The 22,634-nt window shown below is 39.8% G+C and overlaps 1 protein-coding gene across 1 annotated transcript; it reads left to right on the top strand.

Moving 5' to 3' along the window:
- Positions 1-108: 108 nt before the first annotated feature.
- begain (brain-enriched guanylate kinase-associated) lies at positions 109-18,933 on the top strand (the record flags this gene model as incomplete). Its single annotated transcript, XM_079175407.1, has 6 exons — positions 109-179; positions 1,921-2,082; positions 4,001-4,067; positions 12,025-12,132; positions 14,439-14,522; positions 17,395-18,933. 6 exons carry the CDS (start codon positions 109-111, stop codon positions 18,931-18,933), a joined length of 2,031 nt encoding a protein of 676 aa, XP_079031533.1.
- Between the last annotated feature and the right edge of the window lie 3,701 nt (positions 18,934-22,634).

Below are 22,634 nucleotides of genomic sequence, written 5' to 3'. Positions count from 1 at the left end.
TTTCACTGTTGGTTTGTGGTTAGAGTTCAAACTTGGCTTCAACATCCAGCCGACCAGCAGCAGCAGAGGCAACTATACACACATGAGAGCCGAGGCAGAGAGAAAAATATGAAAAAGATATACATTGGCAAAACTGCCCTCAAAACACAGAGAAATGGTTGCAAACATCAGAAAAGAAGGTAAGATGAGTCAGTCTGGGGAGTGTTTTAAACTCTAAAGAGAAGCCTCATTCATTCATTTTGACTAATGGAAATCTCATCGGGAGGTCGTGACCATTAAAAAGCCATTAAAAGCATAATGTTGCATCTATTCATTCCCATCATTCATCTTTATATCTCTTGTCTTGTATTAGCTGACGTCTACATCCAAGTTGACGTTCTACTGCACTTAAGCAACAACAATGTAATACATCTGGACACAAATCCATTGTAGTATAACCCTAAAAAAATAATCAATGGCTGTGCAGTCAGACTTAATTAAACTGGCATAAGAGCCCAGGGCAATTTTTTTGCATGTTAGCTACTTATAATAGCTCTCTGGCGCTTTGCCATGTGATTTCACAACATCACTTGCAGGTGTTAGACAGCGGAGACTTTTTGTTGTTGTAGCGTCAGGCAAGCATAGTGGGCTGAAGCTGCAAACCTGAGTCTGTTGGATATATAAACTCTTCAATGACTCGTCCATCTGTCTGTCTGTCAAACATTTATAAAGGAAGAATTCCACATTTTGGGAAATTTGCTTTCTTTGCAAGAGAGATTTGAAGACAAATATTACTGGCAAACACATGATGAAAGTGGTATCAGTCACTACACTCCACTTTCACAAAGAAATGTGCATATTTTTCAAATCATTTTTTATATTCCTTTCAAGTTTGGTGGATTTTTGTGCTGTTTTTGCACACCACTGGATGATTATTTACCATTCCAATGTCAGGGTTTACGTTAATGTGCTTATTTTTGCTTGGCTACTTATATTCAGACTTCTTAACGCTTGATGAAGACTTGATTTGTGGAGCTCTTCAACCAACCCAGATATTAAAGGTAGTCCATCCCTCGTATTAACACAACACAGTCTACAAGTCTTTCTGTGGACACCATGTTCTCCTTCTTTACTGCCGGCTTCCTAATTGAGGCTCTGGGCCGAGGTGGACTTGGAGGTGCACTCATTGCGCCTGCTGGTTGGCAGCGCTGAGCCATAAAACTTCTCCGTGAGCCAAGTATCCATCAGTCTGGCAAAATGCTAAATCCCCCAGAGCTCACACAGCCACTGCTCCCCATCTCTAGCCTTCCAACATCCCCATCCATTCCCTCAGTCAGTCCCAGTCTGTGTGTTTTCATCCCCCACACTCAAACCTGCATCAAATGAATGACAATATTGCTCCCTGACTGGTATGTTGTTGCTGTTGTTGAGGGTGGTGCTGTTGAATCAGTGCTATTGTGGCCTCTCACTCACTTTCTCTAATGCTCTTTCTGTCTCTTTCATCCTCTTTTTAAAGCTCACTCGCACACACAACCATGGTCCATTCTATATTTTCTTCTTCTATGAATCACCCACGGTCTGTGTCTGGGGGAAAAAAATCTTTTCCTATTCTTTCAGAGGTTCAATAGTTGTGTAATGGAATTCACCAGTACCAATGGGAGCTCCTTTCCCAGCTTTGCTCCCTCCCTGTGAATGGAAAATGATTAGTGTTCCTTCTCCATCCATCTCCTCCTCCCCATTGGACTTACTGCTTTACCCCTGTCTGGGACGTCTCTCACTTCAAACTGAATTACACTCCAGCTGCACTTCATCCCGATACCTCCCTCTCACACCAACACACATACTTTTTACTTTATAGTCTATGGCTTTCCTCTCTGTCTGTGTGTTTTTTCTCCGCAATAACACTATTGACGTTTTGTGACTGTGTCCCCTCCTGTTCAGCTCTTTCCACGACCACAAGGATGACCTCCGTAAGCGACTGTCGTACACAACCCACAAACTAGAGATGGTGGAGACAGAGTTTGATTCCACTCGGCAGTACCTCGAGACAGAGCTGCGACGGGCCCAGGAGGAGCTGGAGAAATTTACAGAGAAACTACGCAGGTGTGTGAGCACATGTGCATGACTCTGGGGGCAGCTTGCCTTTTTAATGTAATGCAGAACTGTAACTTCTCCATCAGGAAGAAACCCAGCAAAGTTGTGTTGTGTCCAAGAGGAAATTAAGTGATAGATGAAGAGGGTTTTCACATGCTGTAGCATGTCATTAAAGGCCATGACAGTGTTACTCAGCTCATTTGCAACCCAGTATCCTAAGTAATTAAGTCTATATTGGTAGAATGCACACCTCCAGCTAATGCTGACATTCAGTGCAGGAAGTAGCGTGCACCTTGGAGGGCATCTGACTTTCGTGCAGCAGACCAGAGTTCATACAGACCTGAAATTAACTTTGGCCTTTTTATTAACTCTAACCCAGATTGTGTTCTCTCCCCAAATGTAACTATACTGTAGTTGCCATGTAAACAGGGAGAATTTAAAAAGATGTAATTGCGGATCTTGTCAGCTAATATGGTTGCAACCTTTTTACTTTATCAACTAATTGGCTATTTCTGTGTCCTCGAGGTGTTGGAAGCCTCAATTCACCTTCTTTCTGTGGTCTTATGGTTGGGTAATTAATTAGCATCTACATGCATGTACAATGTGCTGTTTAAGTAAACTTTGAAGGAGCTGTAACATTCAGAACATCAATATTGCAGCAAACAACTATTATCTATGTAAAGATAGAGTGGAGTAACGCCTACCTGAGCAGAGAATGAAGTCGCTCCCCTCTCTGTGTGTGTGTTATCTGAGCTTCTCCTTGCTTTGTTGACGGCCGTGTATGCTTTTGGTGAATGTTCGTGCATGTGAGCGTGACCCACTGGTCAGCTCACTGCCGCTGCTCTGCACTGCTGTCATACAGTGGTTACAGCTGATAATGCCGTCGTGGAAGGGTAGCACCCAGCCTTCAGTTCCCCATCAGCACTGTTAGTTCTGTCAGCCCTTTAGCTAAAATGGTGCTAACGATGTTGACAGTCGTTGAGAGGCAACCGCAATGCTCCGAATATCGGGTCTTGCACCTTTGAACTCGTCCCTGAAGCTTGGAAGGCAGATGGTACGGCCACCTGCCCAACGAGGGGACAGTCTTGATCTGAGTGTGATCATCTTAGGCTATCCACAAATTCCATCTTTTTTTCGTTATGATTGGCACAACCTAATCCCAACCCTCTTGTCCTAATTTTAAATATCTGAATGATAGCTTGTTGAAGACTCAGGTATTATGCTCTCCATTAATCAGTGAACCATTTTCTTCCAGTGCCACTCTTTCATTTACGTTACCTCTGTGCCAGCTCAAATCTCTTTCAGGTCTTTGTTTTATTATTTGTCTGTGCTTCTTGTCTCCACTGCCCACTCTCCATATCTGTCTGCTTAATGGAGCCATAAATGCTGGTTTATCAACACTCTCTCAGGTCTGCTAGCTAATTGGAAAATATGATACTGAACTGAGAGGTGACATGATAAAAACGTTGGGAACAAGTTAACAAATCGAGTAGAGTTCCTGTTCCATTAAGTTCACTAATGGGCTGGACCGCTACCAAAAAGCAATAGTGACGAGAGAATTAATGGGAGAAATACAAGAGACAAATAAACATGTTAGTCTTCAGCTGTAGAGTTAGAGTCTGCTATTGTGGGTTTACTGACATACAATATGAATATTTCTTAGTATTTTATGCTGTGGCCCTTAAACATATAGCTCAGTAGATTTTATCCTGTAATCTCTGAAACAGTTCTTCATAAAATATCCTGCAAAGCCCCTCCGAGACTCTCTGTCAGCACAGTGATGTTTTAATTTACTTGTTTCTCTGTCTAAAATGATGTGGAGATTACAGGTGCTTATTTGACCATGAACAGCAAAATACTCTGTAGTTTTCATGTGTTGTGGTTTGTATTCAAATCAGGCCATAACGATTATTGTCTGTTCTTTCAGGATCCAGAGTAGCTATGCAGCTCTTCAGAGGATCAACCAGGATTTGGAGGACAAGATGCACAGGACGGTAAGAGACTAATCCTGAGGTGTTTACAGTTTTAACTTCACATTTTCTAAAACTATCAGTTTTAACCAAAAATCGGTTAAAACGATCTCAACCAAAATCTTACCTTGTTTTGTAAAAGCTTCACCTTTTTCAACATAAGATACGATAAATTGTTTTTATTTCATTTTATGACAATATTTATGACTTTTTTCGACATACTGAGTTATTTTGACACAATATACTTTGATTATTTTTCGACATACAATAATATGACTTTTAATGGGTTGTATATATACTATATTTTCAATATATAGTTTGACTTTTTGTCAACATACCATACTATCACTATTTTTGACATAAGACTTTGATTATTTTTCGATATACTATAATATGACTTTTTTTCGACATACTATAATATGACTTTTTCCCTAACAGCACTAGCATTGATGATGTTGGAAAGTATTTCCTGCGACACCATGCAACCAGTAGCTTTTACACTTTTAATTCATAACCTGACAGATTGCGGGCCGCACTTTGAGAAACTATGGTGTAATGTAACGTAATCTGCACTACTCGTACACACGTACTCAAACATAAATCAATGATTTCATCAATAAGTGTTTGGAACCATGATGAGAAGCCTTAGCCTCTATTGAAAGTGAATATATATAGAAGAGTGCCAGACTGGAGTTCAAAGACAAGAGAAACAAAGTATTTTAAAGTACACAAGCTTCAGATCCGCAAATAAAGTGATCATACTAAATTACATAATGAGAAACTTAAGTCTTAGTCAATCAGATAATGTAAGAGTGATGGCATGATTTACTCTCTTTGCTCTCTCGCTCTCTCTCTGGTCTAAGAATGACAACTACTACTATAATCAATTTGAACTGTTTAGCAGCAGAACCGCTCTCATTTTTCTCAAAGCAATTACATGATCAAAGATAGGGAGCGCAATCAATGTCCAAAGTAATTGGTCTTACATGCAACCCCTGTTAGAAAGCTATTATAGCTAACTGCTGTTCTGGTCACCTCAGCAGCAGCACATCAGGCAGGTTCCCTGGTTGTTCTCCTCCCACAGCCTCTGCTTTAGTATTTATCAGCCAGTATCAGAGCAAAATATGAGTCGGCTTAACGGGGCGGTCCAATCCTTGTGATTTACAGTATCGTGATTAAAGTGGATCGTATTCTCATCAGAAGTTTGATCCATAGGGTTGTCTGCCCCGCATACACACTAATGTAAGAGGACTGCGCGAAGTTCTCGGTGAACCAGCAGCAAGTTGCTAGAATATTGATGGAAAGCTGATATGAAAGAGCATCAGCTGATTTTCATGGTGCATTCTACTTTACCGTCCATTTCTATTAAAAATGGAAAAAGGTGTTCATTCATTTAATCATTTGACATTTTAGGATATGCATGCTTATTCACTATGATGCTAAGAATTAGATTAGAAGATTGATTTCACTCACATATTTGTATACATGTATTTGTATTTGCAATTATTGAGCCAGGAGATGACTAGCTTAGCTTAGCATGAACACTGGAAGCAGACGGAAACAGTTTGTAACTATTTCTTGATGAACAACAATTTATCTGTCTCTGCTGGTTGGTTTGCAACCTTAAAAAAAAAATCTGATGCTGTGAATAAGACGTGATCGTCTAGTCCTCGAATAGAATACAAGTCTCGCCCTTTCAAATGTAACTGACAGAAAACAAATATTGTTATATATTTGGGCCTGTATCTTTTTTTTTTTTAATGCTGTCTTGTGTAGAAAATGCATGTACCAAACAACGCACATCTACAGTACATCCACATTTTGTTCCTATATGCGCATGTTCACAATCCATAGATATTATTGGGAAAAAAGGTATAGGTATGCGTCCCCTAGGTAATTGATGAATGCATTACGTGATTTTATTACTACAAGATGCCACTATGAGTAATTTGTAAAGTGAGCATAATGCTATTGTGAACAGCTATATTTTGATTTGCAGTAGATAATGGAGATTTGCTGGATGAATTTCTCTGTCTACTCATGCATGTGCGGTGGATCAGTGAGGCGTGAAAATTGTAATAAATCAATCAAGACATGAAATATAGTTCTGTGTGTTCAGAAGACAGCCATTCAGAACAACATTTGTCTCGCAGTATTTGCAGTCCTAATTATTTGTGATGCTCCAATGTAATCCTTCTTGCTTTGTCATATCATGAATGCACTAAAAGCCTAAAATGGATCACACATCATCGTATTCTGGTCATGTGAAAATTATTATGAAAACTATTGGCATTTGAAAGGGTTGTCTGTCTAACAGAGAGACTTGGTGTAGAAAATCGGTCTTCATGGCAGGAGACGGTATGTGATTTTTTCCTCTTCTTTTAGGCAGAGCTCATTGTGATTGCCATTTCTTTTGATGTCATGTCATGCAAATGGCATTTCAAGGGGGAAATATGTTCCTTTGCAGAAGACGGTCCAGGAAGGCAGGCGGTGACAAAAGCAGCTCAAATCAAATCAGACATGTAATTAATTCTGGAAAGGCCCGAACTTACAAGGTCAACTGACAAACGGTGAAGAATAAAACTATTTCATAAAGAGCAAGGCAAGTGATTAGCACCTGAAAGAACTGACAGATGCACATTGTGATGACATTGGAGTGACTGTCTACGTTTTTGATCTCTAGATAAACAGTGCTGCAGATGAAGCTGTTTGTAGAGATGACGTGATACCCAAAAAAACATTGCTGAAATATAACTCTGGCAATGTCAGTGACTGATTAGTTATAGCTTGGTGCCTGTGAGACTGTTTCGCAAGAGATCAAATTAATCGTGCAGCCTCTTCTGAAGTAGTGATGGTGCAAGCAGGAAAGACATATTTGCATATAATGTTTAGTCAGGTTGTCTTTTTGGCTGTGTTGCCCAAAATATACAATTCAGACTGCATTAGAATAGATGCAATTTTAAAGATTCAGACTGTAATAAACTACAAGTAATGAAGCTATAATTACTACTCATACTTCTAATTATGTAATAGGCTATTCTACATGATATGGGTTATTTTATTATAGTTTATCTTGTTGTTTAAGTAACTCTTTTACAAGATGTTGGACTGTGGTGATTCATGAGCTGTCCGTGGTGCTGGCCCTGGAACTGCCAGGAAATTAAAGTCTCACTCAATGACTGTCCTCCTAATAAGGGTAATGTCCACTTCAACAGGGAGTGTCAACACTAAACACAATCCTGCTGTAAATCACATATAAACATTCAGGAAATATTGTTAATATTCTAATATATTAAATAATAAATCCGGAGATGCAGTGCTTGATCATCTTCGAGATCCCTCTTAAAGCAGAAGCAACAAAAACATCAAGAAGTCAGCATTAAAACACATTCAAACTCATAACCAGTGGTGGAAAGTAACGAAGTACATTTAGTCAAGTAATTTACTTGAGTGCAATTTTGAGGTACTTGTTCTTTATACTTCTATTCCACTGCATTTCAGGGGTAAATATTGTACTTTTTACTCTGCTACGATTATTTGATAACTTGCATTACTTTGCAGCTTTAGATTAATAATACAAAATACAATTAACTAGTAAACTATTATGTATGCATATACGCATAGGCAAATACATCCATAAACACTTATAACAGCATTTGTAGACTAAATAAATAGTGTATCAACTGAGAGTTTGAGTAATAGAATAATCAATAATGAAAATTGATTGTTAGTTGCTATTCAAAGCATCTCCCTAAGTGGCAGCATGGTCAACCTCTGTTCTCGGTATGCAGTACATTTCTATCCAGATGTATTAATATATCGCCTGTCAAAATCCGAATTAGTTATGTGTTCATTTATGAAACACAGAGGCTCACTCTAATCTCCGGGGCCTCTAATCGGTTCTTTCTTGGCCAAGCCTATATAAAAGAACATTAAGACGATCAATGATATTTGATTCAGGCTCGATGCATTTTAGCTGCATAGTTTATCAGGCATGAAAACATCAGACTAGTAATTGTTTGTGCCGCTGACATCTAAATCTAAAAACAGGGAAACATGAAATACATACTAGTGCGATAAATAGACTGGAGAAGTACGAGAATATAAACAGAATATGTTTGGATCAATAAAGAGTGTGTGGTTGGTGATAGGTAGTCGTAGAAACCTGAGGCAGAGAATCATTTAGTTTTGTTGTTTTGTGGTCACAGGAGAATGGCCACAATAATAATGGCTTCTACATCTATCTTTATCAATGTGAAAGGTGCTGGAATGAGGAACATGCACGCCTGTTGTGTCTGTGTATGAATGTGCTGCTCTCTGATCTTCAATGACGCCTGCAGTGCCCTAATTGGTGCCTTTAACACTACAGTCGTTAATCTTAACTCTCCAATGAAAAGTGTGAATCACACATGGAAGAGTATCACCTTAGAGAAACCCGACAGATGTGACACACATAATAATTTGCTCTTGATTCTTTCTGGTGCAGAAAAGCAGCCCGGGCGGGAATCAGCAGCATTTACCCATTTACCAAAGATTGTATTCTCGTCTGACATAACATTTAGAGATGTTGCAGTGACATGGAGGATCTCTTGGCTTTCTCTTTGTTTCTTTAAATTTACTCACAATATTTAGAAACCTGTTTCATTCAGGAAGGTGGTTATCAGCACGTAAAAATCATCTTGGTTAGAAAATGTGATTTGTTTAAAGTAAATAAGTTTAAAGTAAGATTGTATTTAACTGGAGTGGAGTTTTCTGCTCTCCTCCATAAACCGCAGTCTTCAGTAATTGCATCTCATGGGATTCAGGCTTCATTTGTTGTCCAGTGAAAAGGCCGAATCTCCAGCAGAATACTTAAATCAAATTGTGAGTGTCTCAGAAAAGACATATCTTTCATATTTTTATACACTGTGCTCCCAATTCAACAAATCCTTTGAATTAATAACTGGAACAAGCTCTAAAAGTTGTGTTAATATTGTTTTATTCCATATCTACACGATAGAGGAGACAACTGGCCTATTTGTTCGCTGAGTCAGGATTTAAATGTGTGTCCAAATGTCACAGTCATCTAGTTGCTGAGCGAAAAACTTAAATATATTTATGATCAAAAGACAAAAACAGACCGGCATCCCTCCACCTCCACTGGGACAATCTCCTTAAAATAAGATAGTCAAAATGTGCATATTAATTTTCCTTGATCTTCTATTATAAGTGTGGCAGCAACTGATAAGAACGTCTTGGTGACAGCCTGTGTATCCAACACAGCGTGACTAGAGGCGATAGAAACACTCAGTGTGCACAGCTGTGATTCTTCCGCTAGCCATGACACTGTAATTACAAATTCACTTCCTCCCTCTCTCCAAAGAACAGTACAAGATCATGTTCATCAAATTAGGGCTATTAAGATTGTTCTGTGTTTTATGTTTTATATATAGGTTGACTCTGTTTCCAATTTTGCCTTTAAACATGTGTCAGTGGAGTATTTGCTTATAAGAAGATCCGAGTGATTACTGGATATATGAAAGTGTTGAAAGTCAGCAGCTATAGTGAGGAAAAAGGTTTCTTCTGGCTTCAAAGTGGCAAATTATTTTTGAAAATATGCAACACGGTTTTTAAACTTGTTTGCCCTTCTAGGGTAAATTTTACTGGCAGTACACTTTACATGACTTCATGTTTAAACCCATTCTAGAGGGATTTTAGAGATCAGAAGAAACAGATATTAAAGCTGAACCTGCTTGATGCTTTTTGGGGGATTAATAAGCATTTTTTTACCAACTTATCCCCTCACAAACCTTTCTGTCTGCGCACCATTGCCTGGATGAACATTGTTAGTTAAGATAATTTCTGAGATCTTAGAGAGTGGGCCAAGAAACAACCTCAGATTATTAAATTAACATCTTTACATTAACAATGGATCAAATGACGATGTGTAATGTGAAAAGACTTGCTTCATGAACTCACAGAGAATTATGACACAACTTTGCCTCAGCACTGCAGAGCATTAGGTGTCTTTTAGCTCCTTGCTTTGTTTTTACAGCCCGCAACGTTCATTTTTTCATTCAATCTCATCAGCGTCATTTGTAAATGCAGCAAACAGCTGTTTGGTGAGCATAGTGGAGCATTTAGCAGCTCAAGAGACAGATGTTTCACACAGAATTTAGTGGAAACTAAACCACACTAAAATAAGATTGAATATTGGACTTGCACTCACCAGGTGGACATAAACAAGACTCCAAATGAATGATAAAGCCGGTGTACATAGTCAACTATTTGCTAACAAACTAGCTATACCAATTTAATAAGGTGGTAATATGTGAATTTCTTTTAACAACTTGTTTTGTTGCCCCCATGAGGCAAAAAAAAAAAATATTCAGGTCCTTCAATTGTATTGCAGTATTTGTATATAGTGGTATTTTTACTTTTACTCAAAAAAGGAGCAGATTATTACTTAAAACAACTTGTTATACTATTCTGTTGGAACTAGAAGATCTATTGCGTCACTCTTGTATTTACGGCAATATATTACATTACAAAACTAATATGTATAATAACATCTGAGTGAGAAATTGTCTTTAATCCAATAAAACATAATTTTAACAACAGAACAGAACAGGGAGCAATTACATAAATCTGAGCTTTAAAGTGCTCCAGTGTGGTCATCCGCACAATCGGCATCAGAAAATGTGAAAAGAAGTCCAGAGTAATGAGCTGGAAAAAGCGAGTCAGGCAGCTGCATTTCTCGACAGCTGATTAATGAGATCCTAACATAATTTAAATATCAATGCTGGACTATTGCTTCAACTGACATTAATTGCCACCTATTAAATTGGCTCTGCACCCCTGTATATCAAAACAATCACCGCTAGAGAGATTAAAAGACAGAAGGGTATGGAGGCCAAACGAGTGTTTAGAACTGTATAATTTGTCAGCCGGCGCTGTGTGGCAGTTTTCACGATTATTTTTGTGTGTGTGTGTGTGTGTCTATGTGTGAGTGTGTGACAGAGAGAGAATGAAAAAGAAAATTGTTTTTTTTTAGCCATCAGAACCCACTACTGGCTCCTAGAAGCTGCAATGTTAACTGCAGCTTACAATGTAAAGATGTGGTACAGAAGAATTAACAAACTGATGACAACCTCTGAACTTAAGTCTCAGTGTAATTGAAATCAAAAGGGTTCATCCCTTTGGGAACATGCGTGTGCTCAGTAGATTTGAGAGTCTGTTAAGATATTGTGCTTGCAAAGGACTTTGAACTGAGGTTGATGCTAGAAGAAAGCTCATAGTGTGTAGAAAACGGAAATGGTTCATCCTCTATGAGCAAGACAATTTTACTCAATCAACTGTTAACTTCATGTGTATAAATAGGACTTTTAGGCAGATGAGGTCTGGGCCACCAGAATCATTAGGAATAATCCTCAGTGCACCATGAATGTCTGTGCCAAATTGCAGGACAATGTGGGAGACAGGTGTCGAGATGAAAGTGGACAGACAGAAAGACTAGATGACATCGCCATCATTAGACTCCACTGTCACTGGGGCTGAAATGTCACTCCAGCGCAGTCATTTTGCATTTCTTTGACAGTAATGAAATTGGAACGAGTGTTTCATTTGTCTTTCTCACTCTCTCCCTCTTTGTTTTTCTCTCTCCTTCTTCTCTCCCCCTCTATTTGTCTATCTCCCAGAGTAATTGATATGATATGAGCGCTGGCAAGTGTAATCTTCTTTTAATTAAGACCTGCAGCTGGCGCCGTCTTCAGACTGATAGTGATTTACGGCTCTCTTCCTCTCATTTTTCTTCCCCTCTTCTATCATCTTATTTTTCTTCCGTTGCTCCTCCAACTTTAGCTTCCTCATCTTTCCCTCTTTATCTCAACTCTTAGCCCCCCCCCCCCCACACTCATCATCTATTCTTATTTTGTTTGTTTTTTATGTTGCTTTGTTTTTCAATTTCTCTTCTCCCCTGTCAATTCTCTCTCTTACACTGCAGTCCCAGCAGCATGAAGAGGAAAAGAGAGGCCTCAGCCGGGAAATCATCCTCCTCAACAACCACCTCATGGATTCGAAGATCACAATCAATAAACTCAGAGAGGACAATGTGAGTACCCAGAGCTGCATCATGTCGTATGAGCTCCAACTGACGTTGTGCTCACTTGTACAAAATGTGAACTTTTTTTTGTGTGATGAAACTTCAGTTGAAGTCATGCCCAAATCCTATTCCACCTTCAGGCCCACAAATTAAGCAGTATGTATGGGGCATTAAGGGCCACAGAGATTTGCTTTACTTGCCTGGTCAGTAATCCAGCATTCTTAGCAACTCTTCAAAAAGCTGATGGAAACTTTCTCCTGTCATAATTCCAGCTTTCTCTGAGAACTCACAGTTGCTTTAAGACTCATATCCACAAAATGTTTGCAACATTCTGGATATTTGTGCTTCAAGGTGCCACAGCAGATAGAGGAATTAACTCTAAGCCACTGGGTGTTTTATAGTGATTATACTGAAATCAATGGGCATCCTCAGGGCTGCTAGAATTTGGAGCCGGGGCTGCGGGGATCTGAGCTCAGGGGCATGTGGCAATCTGGTGCCTCACTTTCTGTGAAGTGATTTAACTGGGTTTTCTTACTGGGGGCTCCAGGTCAGGTTAGATTTTCTCTCTTTGGTCTACGTGGCAATTTTTAGCACTTCAGCGCTATGGAGTATTTTGACGATCCTTCCAGATCGGGCCAGGCTGATTGGAGTCAAGGTTCATTTAGAGTGGGAGGATAATTTGTTTCATGAGAGCCAGCAGCAGGGCAGGCCTTTCCTCCAGAGAGCAAGCTTTAAATGTACTACTTATAACATGGCATGAACTAAAAGAAAAGACCATAAAGAGAGGCAAAATGACCACGAAGGGAAGAAAAATGACCACAAAGAGATGCAAAAACGACTACAAAGAGACATAACTACAACACAAAACAACTACAAAGGATACCAAACATCTGCAGCCTTGCCATTTGTAGTCGTTTTGTATCTCTTTCAGTCTGGGTCTAGTTACCTTGTTTTAGGGACAGTCCCATAATTCGTCCATGCTTGTTTAAAGGCATTCTGACCGCACGAAGAAAGCCACAAGAAACTTTCATTACTGTATTCACATGGTCATCTAAAATATATACCATGACCTCATCTCAAGACCTCCCAAAAACTGTCTCGACAGCAGCTGGTGGCTGACATTCGTAGCAAAACACACCACACAACTCATGTTAACGAAGACATCACCACGGTCCCAACGGTTTATTTGACACGTTCACAGAAACTACCGGGAGCCCAAATGTCGCCTGGCGACGAAAAGAAAAGAAACAGTGATTCAAAAAGCAGTCAGTGTTAACTGGTGAGGGAGTTGAAACTGTCAAAGAGAGGGCTCTGATGTTATGGGAAGCATTGACAGGGCTGTGTAGCGATAGAGGCACAGGGAGGCTACAGTGCAGCAAGAACTGACCTTTATAAAAGGATGGATTTCACAGAGGAGGGAGAGGAAAAGAAAGTGAACTAAACCAGATAACCACCAACACAAACACATGTATTCAGAAAATGCAGGAAACAATTCAACTGAGCAACTGCTGTGTAATGGATCACCCTCGCTTTGCTCTTTTTAAAGCAAAAATCAAAAAATCATCCGTTAAAGAAAGCACAGAGATAGAGAAAATAATAATGCAGCACAGCTTCTTCCGTATAGGTTGGAATGTGCAGATCTGTGAATACATAATAAAATTAGCAAAGACTGTACTGGGCAGACATCTTATACATGAAAAAGGTTAGTGGTGTTATTAAGATGTAAACCTAGTGAAATGATATGGCCACGGTGAAAAATACAAGCTAACTAATCAAACTCTACCAGCTTCAATTGAAGAATGTGTTCCTTTTATTTGACGGTTCACTAAATCAATTAATTGCCTAATGCAGTAGGCTACTTATCCCAATTTTCCAATACATTGTGTGCTGTATATTTTCAAAGAAATCAACCTTTAGGATGACAACAGAGTCCACAAGCATGGAACATTCAAATATATTACACACTATACAATACTATACATTTCTTATTATTGAAAAATCCAGTCATGCCAGGCATTTTGTTTTTGTTTATTAGTCATTAATATATAAATATGTATACACACAGATATATATATATTTATTTTTTGATTTGCTGTTGCTATATAGTACCACGGTAACAATACATTACTCTGTCCTGAAATTATTTCCTCCGAAAGGCTCCCATAATTACAGAATAATTAAACCACAATTAGAAGGCTGTACTGTAAAGGGAAAACACAATCCCTCTTGGTCAAAAGCTTACTTGAACCACCGTGGCTGCCAAAATTAACAAGAATGAATTTAGTGACAGGGGATAATCTTTCTGCCTCCTACAGGACCTGTACAGAAAAGACTGCAACCTGGCAGCCCAGCTGCTGCAGTGCTCCAAGTCTCACTACAGAGCACACAAGTTGTCTGAGGTGAGCTCCCCAACACTGCTACAACTGCATCGACGAGTAGATTCAAGTCTGTGCTGCAATAAAAAACAATGTTTGCAAACCTTTGGACTTAAAAGTATGTTAAAACCATTTAAAGAAATTACTTGAATTGATTTACCAAATTAGACAAGACACACCTCCACAATAGCAGAAGGCTAAAAACGGTCCAGCATAAGCAGCTTGATTGGGGCTGTATAGCATACAGGACACTGAGGCCAAATCCTCCGTATTCATTACTGGAATTCATCAGATTGATGGATAAAACAGTTTAGCTGTATATAATTAGTGTGCTAATGAACTATTCTTGGTGCATTATTTCTGTAATGAAGAGTTGTTCTCGATGTTGTGTAACTTTAAGCCTTGTTGAGTGGTTTTCACAATAAGACGGAGGCACAGTGCTCATGGCCTCATCAGTATCGGACCGATGAAGGTCTGCTGTCTGAAGTGCCATCTGTCTGCACCTCGGCTCTGCATAATGAATGAATAAATGAAAGCCTGGCCTGAGATGACACCTGATGCACAAAAGAATAAAAGTTATACTTTTTAAAAAAAGGGCTGACATTTGACTCAAGTACTTTATACAAATACATTGACTATTTAGACAATTATATATTCATCAGTTCTCATGTATTATTTTATATAAGAAATGGGACAATTCACCTTCAAAAACCTCTAAAAAGATTATGTTTTCCATATAATTCGGATTCTACTTTAATAAACACAGTGATGGACACGAAAGAGCAGAATTATGGGATAAAACTAAAAACTAAAAACATATTGTAGCACAAGAAGAAAACTGTAAGAAGTCAGTAAACAGACTCGGGGATGTCTGTTATACAGCAATATCGGTCTTCAGATTGCCAACATAAGCTATTAGTCATACAAGGCCAAGTAAAAATGTTGCAGCACAAACCCTGTAATAAATAATACTTTACTATAATACTATAGTTCTACCCTACAATACACAAACAATGCTGCTTCTCCAGGTCTTCTATAGATCATCTACAGGTGAGGGTGTTTACACACTGACTGGGACATGTAGCTGTAGCATTATAGCCGTCTTGTGCATATTTAATTAAGACCCTTTTATAGGCTTTTGGTTGTAAAACAAGTCACCTGGAAACATTGAAAAGTCACTTTTTAAACTACTCTTGTAGTTTTGGCTATAGCATTAGCTTGTGTCAGCTAGCTACCCCTCAGACAATTTGCTATTGATCGTTATCTTTTCAACTGACAAAAATCCGCAAATGCAGGCTAGAAATGAGCTCCGCTTTTGTTAACTTGGATGTGAAATCGAAGACCCATTTTTCAAAGATTACTGCAAATTTGGGAGTTTGCAATCTGCCATTGCACACTGCATATGTGCTGTGTAAGAACATTTAACGGGCAGTAGCGGTAATTAAGGGGGCAGAGGCTCAGCAAAAAGCCAATTGAAGATCTCTTTTAATAATCTCACTTTTAACTAAATAATTTGGTTATAAAACAAGGAAATGTGAAACCTACTCCGTTGGTAGAGTATTTTATAGAAATAGCCCTTAAAGAGTGACAGTGAATTGCTAGAATGACTAAAATAATAAGTGCCAGTTCCATCGCCATTAAACCACTTATTTTCATAACTGGAACAAGACCTGCAGACGCGCATGCCGTCACGTGGATTAACACTGTGTGGCTGTTAATTAAGATTTGCCTCAGATAGCAGCTGATGCTGAGCTAGCTCACTTGAAGCACAAACTGTATATCATTTTGTGCCCCCCCCCATCCACCCATCCACCCATCCCACAGCCTCACCTACTTTCCATCTCCATTCCCTCTGGGAATGGCAGTGGCTGCTAAAAATAGCTCAGATTTAAGAGATGCAAGTTATTTTATGCCGAGGCAAGTTTCTATTTCTTAACAAAGCCAAGTCAGTATTTTATCTTTTTTTTTTTTTTCTATTCCCAGCTGGAGACCTGGAGCACTAGTTTAATTTGAATCTAAGCCGTTCCCTGTGGAAATGATATGTGTTTGATGGTAGACAGAAGAAAGAGGGCAAGAGAGAGAGAAGGAATAAGGGCGTCTTGGTCAATGAAGGTATTGGAGCGAGAGGAGAAAGATGAAAGGATAACGAAAGGGATGAGAAAAGAGAGAACTCAGTGTGGCAGGAACAGTTCCTACTGATCCTGACCAGCTTTAATAGGCACAAAGAAAGCAGTCCGTAATTGACAGGAACACTTTTCTCAAACATTAGCCAATCCTACAGATAATGTGTCTGTCTGTGTGTGCGAGAGTGAGACAAGAGAGGAAGAGAGAGAGACAGAGGACAACAGATCATTATTTGGAGAGACAAAAATATTGTCCAAAAAATATTTCGTTCATTAATTTTCCTATTTCAATTTTTTTATGGAATGACAAAATGACAAAATGACAAAAACAACATGGAAAAAAAGGTTGAAAAATATTTCATTTTGGGGAAAAGGAAAGCAGACAAACAAATAAATACATAAAGCTTGTGCTCAGCAATTTTCTGACAAGTTCATCAGAGGGGACAAGTAGTGCAATTCCTCTGAGGTACACAAACTGGTGTGGACTGTGTGAGCTTTGTGAGAATAAATGACTTTCTAAACCAGAACTATGGATTAAAATCCTTGAGGAATGGCTCTAAAAATACCTTCTGTGCAGACGCAGAAAGCATGTTTAAGGAAGAGAGTCAAGTTGATTCTATAAATAATTAAGGAAAAGCTGTTGAGAAATTCTTCCCTTTTTGGCTAAATTGAAAGACTGGCTCAGCAGCTGTCACAAAAACATCTGCATATATTTTACTTTTTATTTCCCAGCTTCATTAAGCTTCTTTTGTCTCTTTGTATGTCTGTTGTAGCTGCCGCTGGATTTCCAGGAACGCATCAGTTCCCACATGGAGAAACGTAATCGGGGTAGCGGAGCCACCATAGCCATGGCACACTCAAAATACTCCGACGCTGTGCCCACAGACATAATTGCCAAGGTCCTGGCAAAGCCTGAACCTGGAAGCAGTTGCCCTGTAACACGCTCACCCAGCCCGCAGCCACAGGATGGAGGCTTTCTTACAGCAACAGGAAGCACTGATCAGCTGAACCGTCGCCTTTCATATAAAACATCTGACCTGTACTGCAGCGATACAGCCCTCTACTGTCCTGAACGATGGCAAGATACAGAGCGCAGGCAGAGCGTTGACCTCCACGGCACCGCTTTGCTCCAGCTACACGCCCAGAACTCCACTGACAGCAACCCAGATGAAGAGGCCTACCAATCTGGAAGTTTCTCCCACCATGAGCCTCCATCCTCCTTCCACCACGATGACTTTGGCACTGGTAGCCTCCCTGCCTCTAGTTCCTACTCTAGCTTCAGCCTCGCATCGGATGAGAAGGGAGGAGTTGGTGGCGGTTGTGGGCGCACTGCCAGCAGCACCTTATCCTCTTCCCACCAGGGTCTCTATATGGACTGGAGAGACGGTGGCAGTGCGGACTATGAGCGCAAAAGCATGTCCTCTTATGACAAAGATATTCCAAGCTTCCCCAAGTCTCTCAGCATCCAGCATATGGTGACCCCCAGGAGCCCGCAGAAGGGCAATTCAGCAGCGTACACGAGGACTGCTTCATGCTTCAGTGAACCATACCACTCCAGCACCCCTCGCCTGGCCTCCTCTCACAGCATGGGGTCCACAAGTGGACTGGGCCAGGGTCGTGGAGGAGCTCTGGACAGCCGTGGTGACATCCAGGTCCCCGAGGACGACCTAAGCAACCGCTGGAGACAGCTCAGTGTAGAAGACATCAACGCGTTCTCCTCTTCCTACCGTGACATCACAGGGCGCGTCTCTCCGTACAGTTTCTCCGAGCGCCACTTTGCCGTGGGCCCTTCTAGTAAGGTCAAGGGCTCTCTCTACAGCAGCTTCCAAGAAGGAGACGACGTCTTCCACAGCCGTGTGCTGGACCAGTGTTTTGCTGTGGCTCCCCCGTCACCCAGCCGCAGTCAGAAACCTATGGAGCATCGGAAGCAGGAGAAAACGTCTGTGCTGTACAGAGCCAAGGAGGACAGTCAGGACTCCGAGTGCAGTTTGTTCCTCTCAGGGAGCTCTAAAGAGAAGGAGGCTGGCGGAGGAGCAACGGCAGCAAGCAATGCCAAGAAGGACTACGTAAATCTGAACGCAGACAGCTCTGCTGAGTCCTTACACCAAAGCTCCCTCGAAGCCTCAAGTCTTCAACACTACCCCAGCCCCAGGCCGAGTGTTCGGCCTCGCCCGAGCTCCAGCTCCGCTCTCAGTGTTGGCCCCGCACTCCCAAAGAAGTCCTCTCCAAGATACCAAAAATTTGGCAGCACGGGATTGACAAGGAAGGACAGTTTGACCAAGGCACAGCTATACGGTACACTGCTGAACTGAGCAGAGAGAGAGAGAGAGAGAGAGCCTTTCATTTTATGCATGAAGATGATGATGATGAACTTACTGTACTGTACTGTATGTCTCAAAAGGTCAGCGCACCAAACACATACGTGGTGTGATTGGGTATTAAGATGTTGTTGTTTTATGTATCTTTTAGCCAAGGCACGTTTCATGCAGTCTGCAACACGTTTTCTATTGTGTGTCATGATACGGTGTAGCTACCTGAGACCAGCTATTCAGTATGTTTTTGTTTGACAATTATTAGAGCCAGCGGGAACGGGGGAAGAACTACAATGCAGACCGAGCTACATGAACATACTGTGCAATTTGCTCTCTTTTTTAGTGTTAAGAACTGTTAGTAAAACCAGCAAAAGACCATTAATTCTGCTCTAATATACACCGTATAGATAATGGACTAGAGCGTGTGCATAGGGGTGTGCATTCATAACACGTTTGGGATTACGTGCAAACTGTTTTATTTAAGTTTGATTCATTCTCTGTTATGTCTTAAACAATACGCATGCTGTATAATGCAGAAATAAGGTGGAAAAACTCATTTCCAGCTGAATTATTTATCATAGCGACATTATCTGTAATCGGCACTAACTAAAAAGGATGTTTTATTTCCACTTCCTAATTGGCTAGACAAGCGATTGTATTTTATGTAAAAGCTGTTTAACATTTATGGCAATACACTGAATTTAAATGGCGAGAGTTCCTTCCTGATGCTAGATTTCTCACTCGTTTATTGGAAACTTCAAATCCCTATATATAAATACGAATAAATAAAATTACAATACGTTGCCAGGTGAACAAAAACAAAAGACAGGTACACAATAGAAATTGTTAAATAGAACTGCAGGATTTTTTGCTGGAATTTTTCTTATTTTTGTATCAAAATGAAGGCTGCACAGTAACTGCCCTCATACCAGGACACTTGTGAAATTGCCTTAATCCTGTTCAGTGGACAGAATGGTCTCCATTACAACAACTGTGTACATACTGTATTATCTGATTCATTGTTACTGTACGTATACCCTACTGTTACAGCGTACATTCTTCCTGTTAGACATAACACACACAAGGCCAGTTTCTTGGGAAAGGATTAAGTCCGTTCTTAGACTGGGGATATTTTTCAGTGGAGATCTCCATTGAAATTAGTTTTTACTGAAAGACGAAGGAAGTTTAATTCCCCGTCTGATAATCTGGCCCACGCAGCCAAATTTATACCCCCGACACAAACTCTTAAACACTGTTGCACAAGTTTTGAGGAGAGATTAATTAGAACATTCTCCGGACAAACTGGCAGTTCTGCAATGAATTCACAGAAGGTGCACTGAGACGGGACTAAGAAACGACTGATTAAAGACAACAATGTACAGTGTGTTTTGTTTTTAAACCAGCATGCTGAATTAGACTAGTTTTGAGAGAACACTGTGAAGATAAACAAAGTGTGTGTGTATATGCGTACATAGAAAGTGGCGAAGACATGATGTGCCGTTGGAAAATTTCAACGATGATAATGAGCCTTATGTTAAAAAGAAAGAATTGCAGTGAGGTTGTCCTGCTGCCCCACAACAATGCTCACATCTGCCACAGTTAGTAGCACCCTTTGGCATGATAGTTCTTCGAAGGATTTCTTCCAAACTGCGTAGCTCTATAGATCTGGGAGGAATGGTGAAAGGGAAAAGCTAAATAGTCAGAACTCAGCTTTTCCCTCGAGCAGTCGCGTATAGATTCTTCTGGAAGGCCATGCCTCTACCTCTACCATTCCTGCAGATTTGGGAACTGGCTTAAGGCTGTTTATTAAAGATTTAAAAACAGCATTCCTTCTTTTTGACCTGGCATGTTACGAAGGTGAAAGTGCACCACAAAAAGTCTCCAATTATAGTCGTATTTCATACAATGTATAGGTATCTAAATAAAGGCTCAAAAAGGTTAGGACTTAAATGTAACGAATGTACAGCGGGATTGAGAGGATATATGGTTATTTTTGTTGTGGACATAATGTATAAAATGAGGTATAGAAACTACTTCCGCAGTTGTTATTACACTATGACTATTTTTTATCCAGTTTTAGTTGTTGGTATATTTATTGAACGTTTTGACCCTGAATGAAGAGGCTGAAGTGGTTCTGTCCTGTTCTACCTCCAGCCCTGTTCCAGGAACAACAGGCCAGCCGTCTAAATGTCAAAATGTTTGTCTGTCTAATGCATGGTTATATATTTTTGATGTATGTTTATTTACTTAATAAAGATGAATGTTGGGAAATACATCAGTGGCTTCCAGGGAAATTATTTTTGCACTAATTCTTTCTGAAGACTCCAATTGACTCCCTCAACTGATTGTAGAAACTCCTCTGTGTACTAATTATATATTTGTTATTTCGCTTTAAGATGCCACAATTAAGCTTTATGTTATCCTGTCAAAAGTCCCATGAATATGGTCTTCATGATGACTTACAGATGTTTAGGCCGAACATAGGATAAGCATTTTTGATCGCCTGATAGGAAACTCAGGATCCATTTTGGAGGTTAATTCCTAGAAAAACCTTCATGAATATGGCATGAATTTTCGCTAAAGATTTTTCCCCACTGTCTTAAACACCCAATGTGACAGTTAATAGATTAATCAGACATCTATCACTATGATGGTTAATGTGAAGATTAACGTGGTTAAGTTAAAAGTTTGGTTACTTACCTGTTAAACATCAAAGAGGCAACACCATCTTCAAAGATGTCCTGACTGGTCCTGGACTTTATTCTTTGGTGTTTTGAAGCCTTATTATTTTATTAGCCTCTTTAATTTGTTTTAACGTTAATGATCTTCCACATTGGTAGTGCTAGCCAGCCAAAAAAACACATAAGAATCACTACAAACAGCAGTAGCTTTCGCCATTAAAAACATTCAAATTAGCATTTGGCTTCACAAATTACTTAGTGGTCCTTTAAGACAACAATGTTGAACTATTACTGGCTACAGTATAAACAACCGCAGGGGCTGGGAAAAGTACTGAGCCATTAGAATTTCCCTGTGCCAAGTGACTGTTTTGCTAGAATAAAGATCATAAGCATCTGTCTGCACTTCACTGCTCTGTTGTTGACTGGCAGGATTTTGGAAGAATCTGGCAATGTTTTGACAGATGCGTACTTTCTGTAGTGTTGTGGTTGTCGCTGTGATTTTTTTTAAGCTGTCAATGTGGAAATAAAATGTCATTATCAGAGCAGTGAGAACAAAAAGGCACAGAGTGAAATGATGTGTATGCAGAATGAAAAACACTACTGATTAGAAAATGCCTGAAGAGATTTTTTATTTTTGTTTTGACAACAACTTCAAGAGCATGATATTGAAGTCCCCTGCTGTTTTTAGAGTGAAAGTTGATTATAAAACTCATTAAAGTTATTTGTGTGTGTGTGTGTGTGTGCACCTAGACTGCTATTGCCTACCACTTCACAATCGTTCACTCTTTGAACTGTAATCATACCTCCGTTTATCTCACGCAGTGTATCTTTCCCTGATGTCAGGATGTTAAAACCATGAGACAAATAAGAACAACATGTTTAAAACATTTACAACATAGAGAGTTTTTTGCCTAGTTCTTATCATCAGTCTTTAAGATGGATGTGCACACAAGGTTTTACTTCAATATAATCTTCTCTTGGGTCTTTTTCAGTCCATATTTACGTGTTCATCCACAGTCC

This window comes from Pholis gunnellus (genome assembly GCF_910591455.1).
Source record: "Pholis gunnellus genome assembly, chromosome: 15".
NCBI lineage: Eukaryota > Metazoa > Chordata > Actinopteri > Perciformes > Pholidae > Pholis > Pholis gunnellus.
Note: the sequence above shows the minus strand (reverse complement) of the source record. Positions and strands in the feature narration are given on the sequence as shown.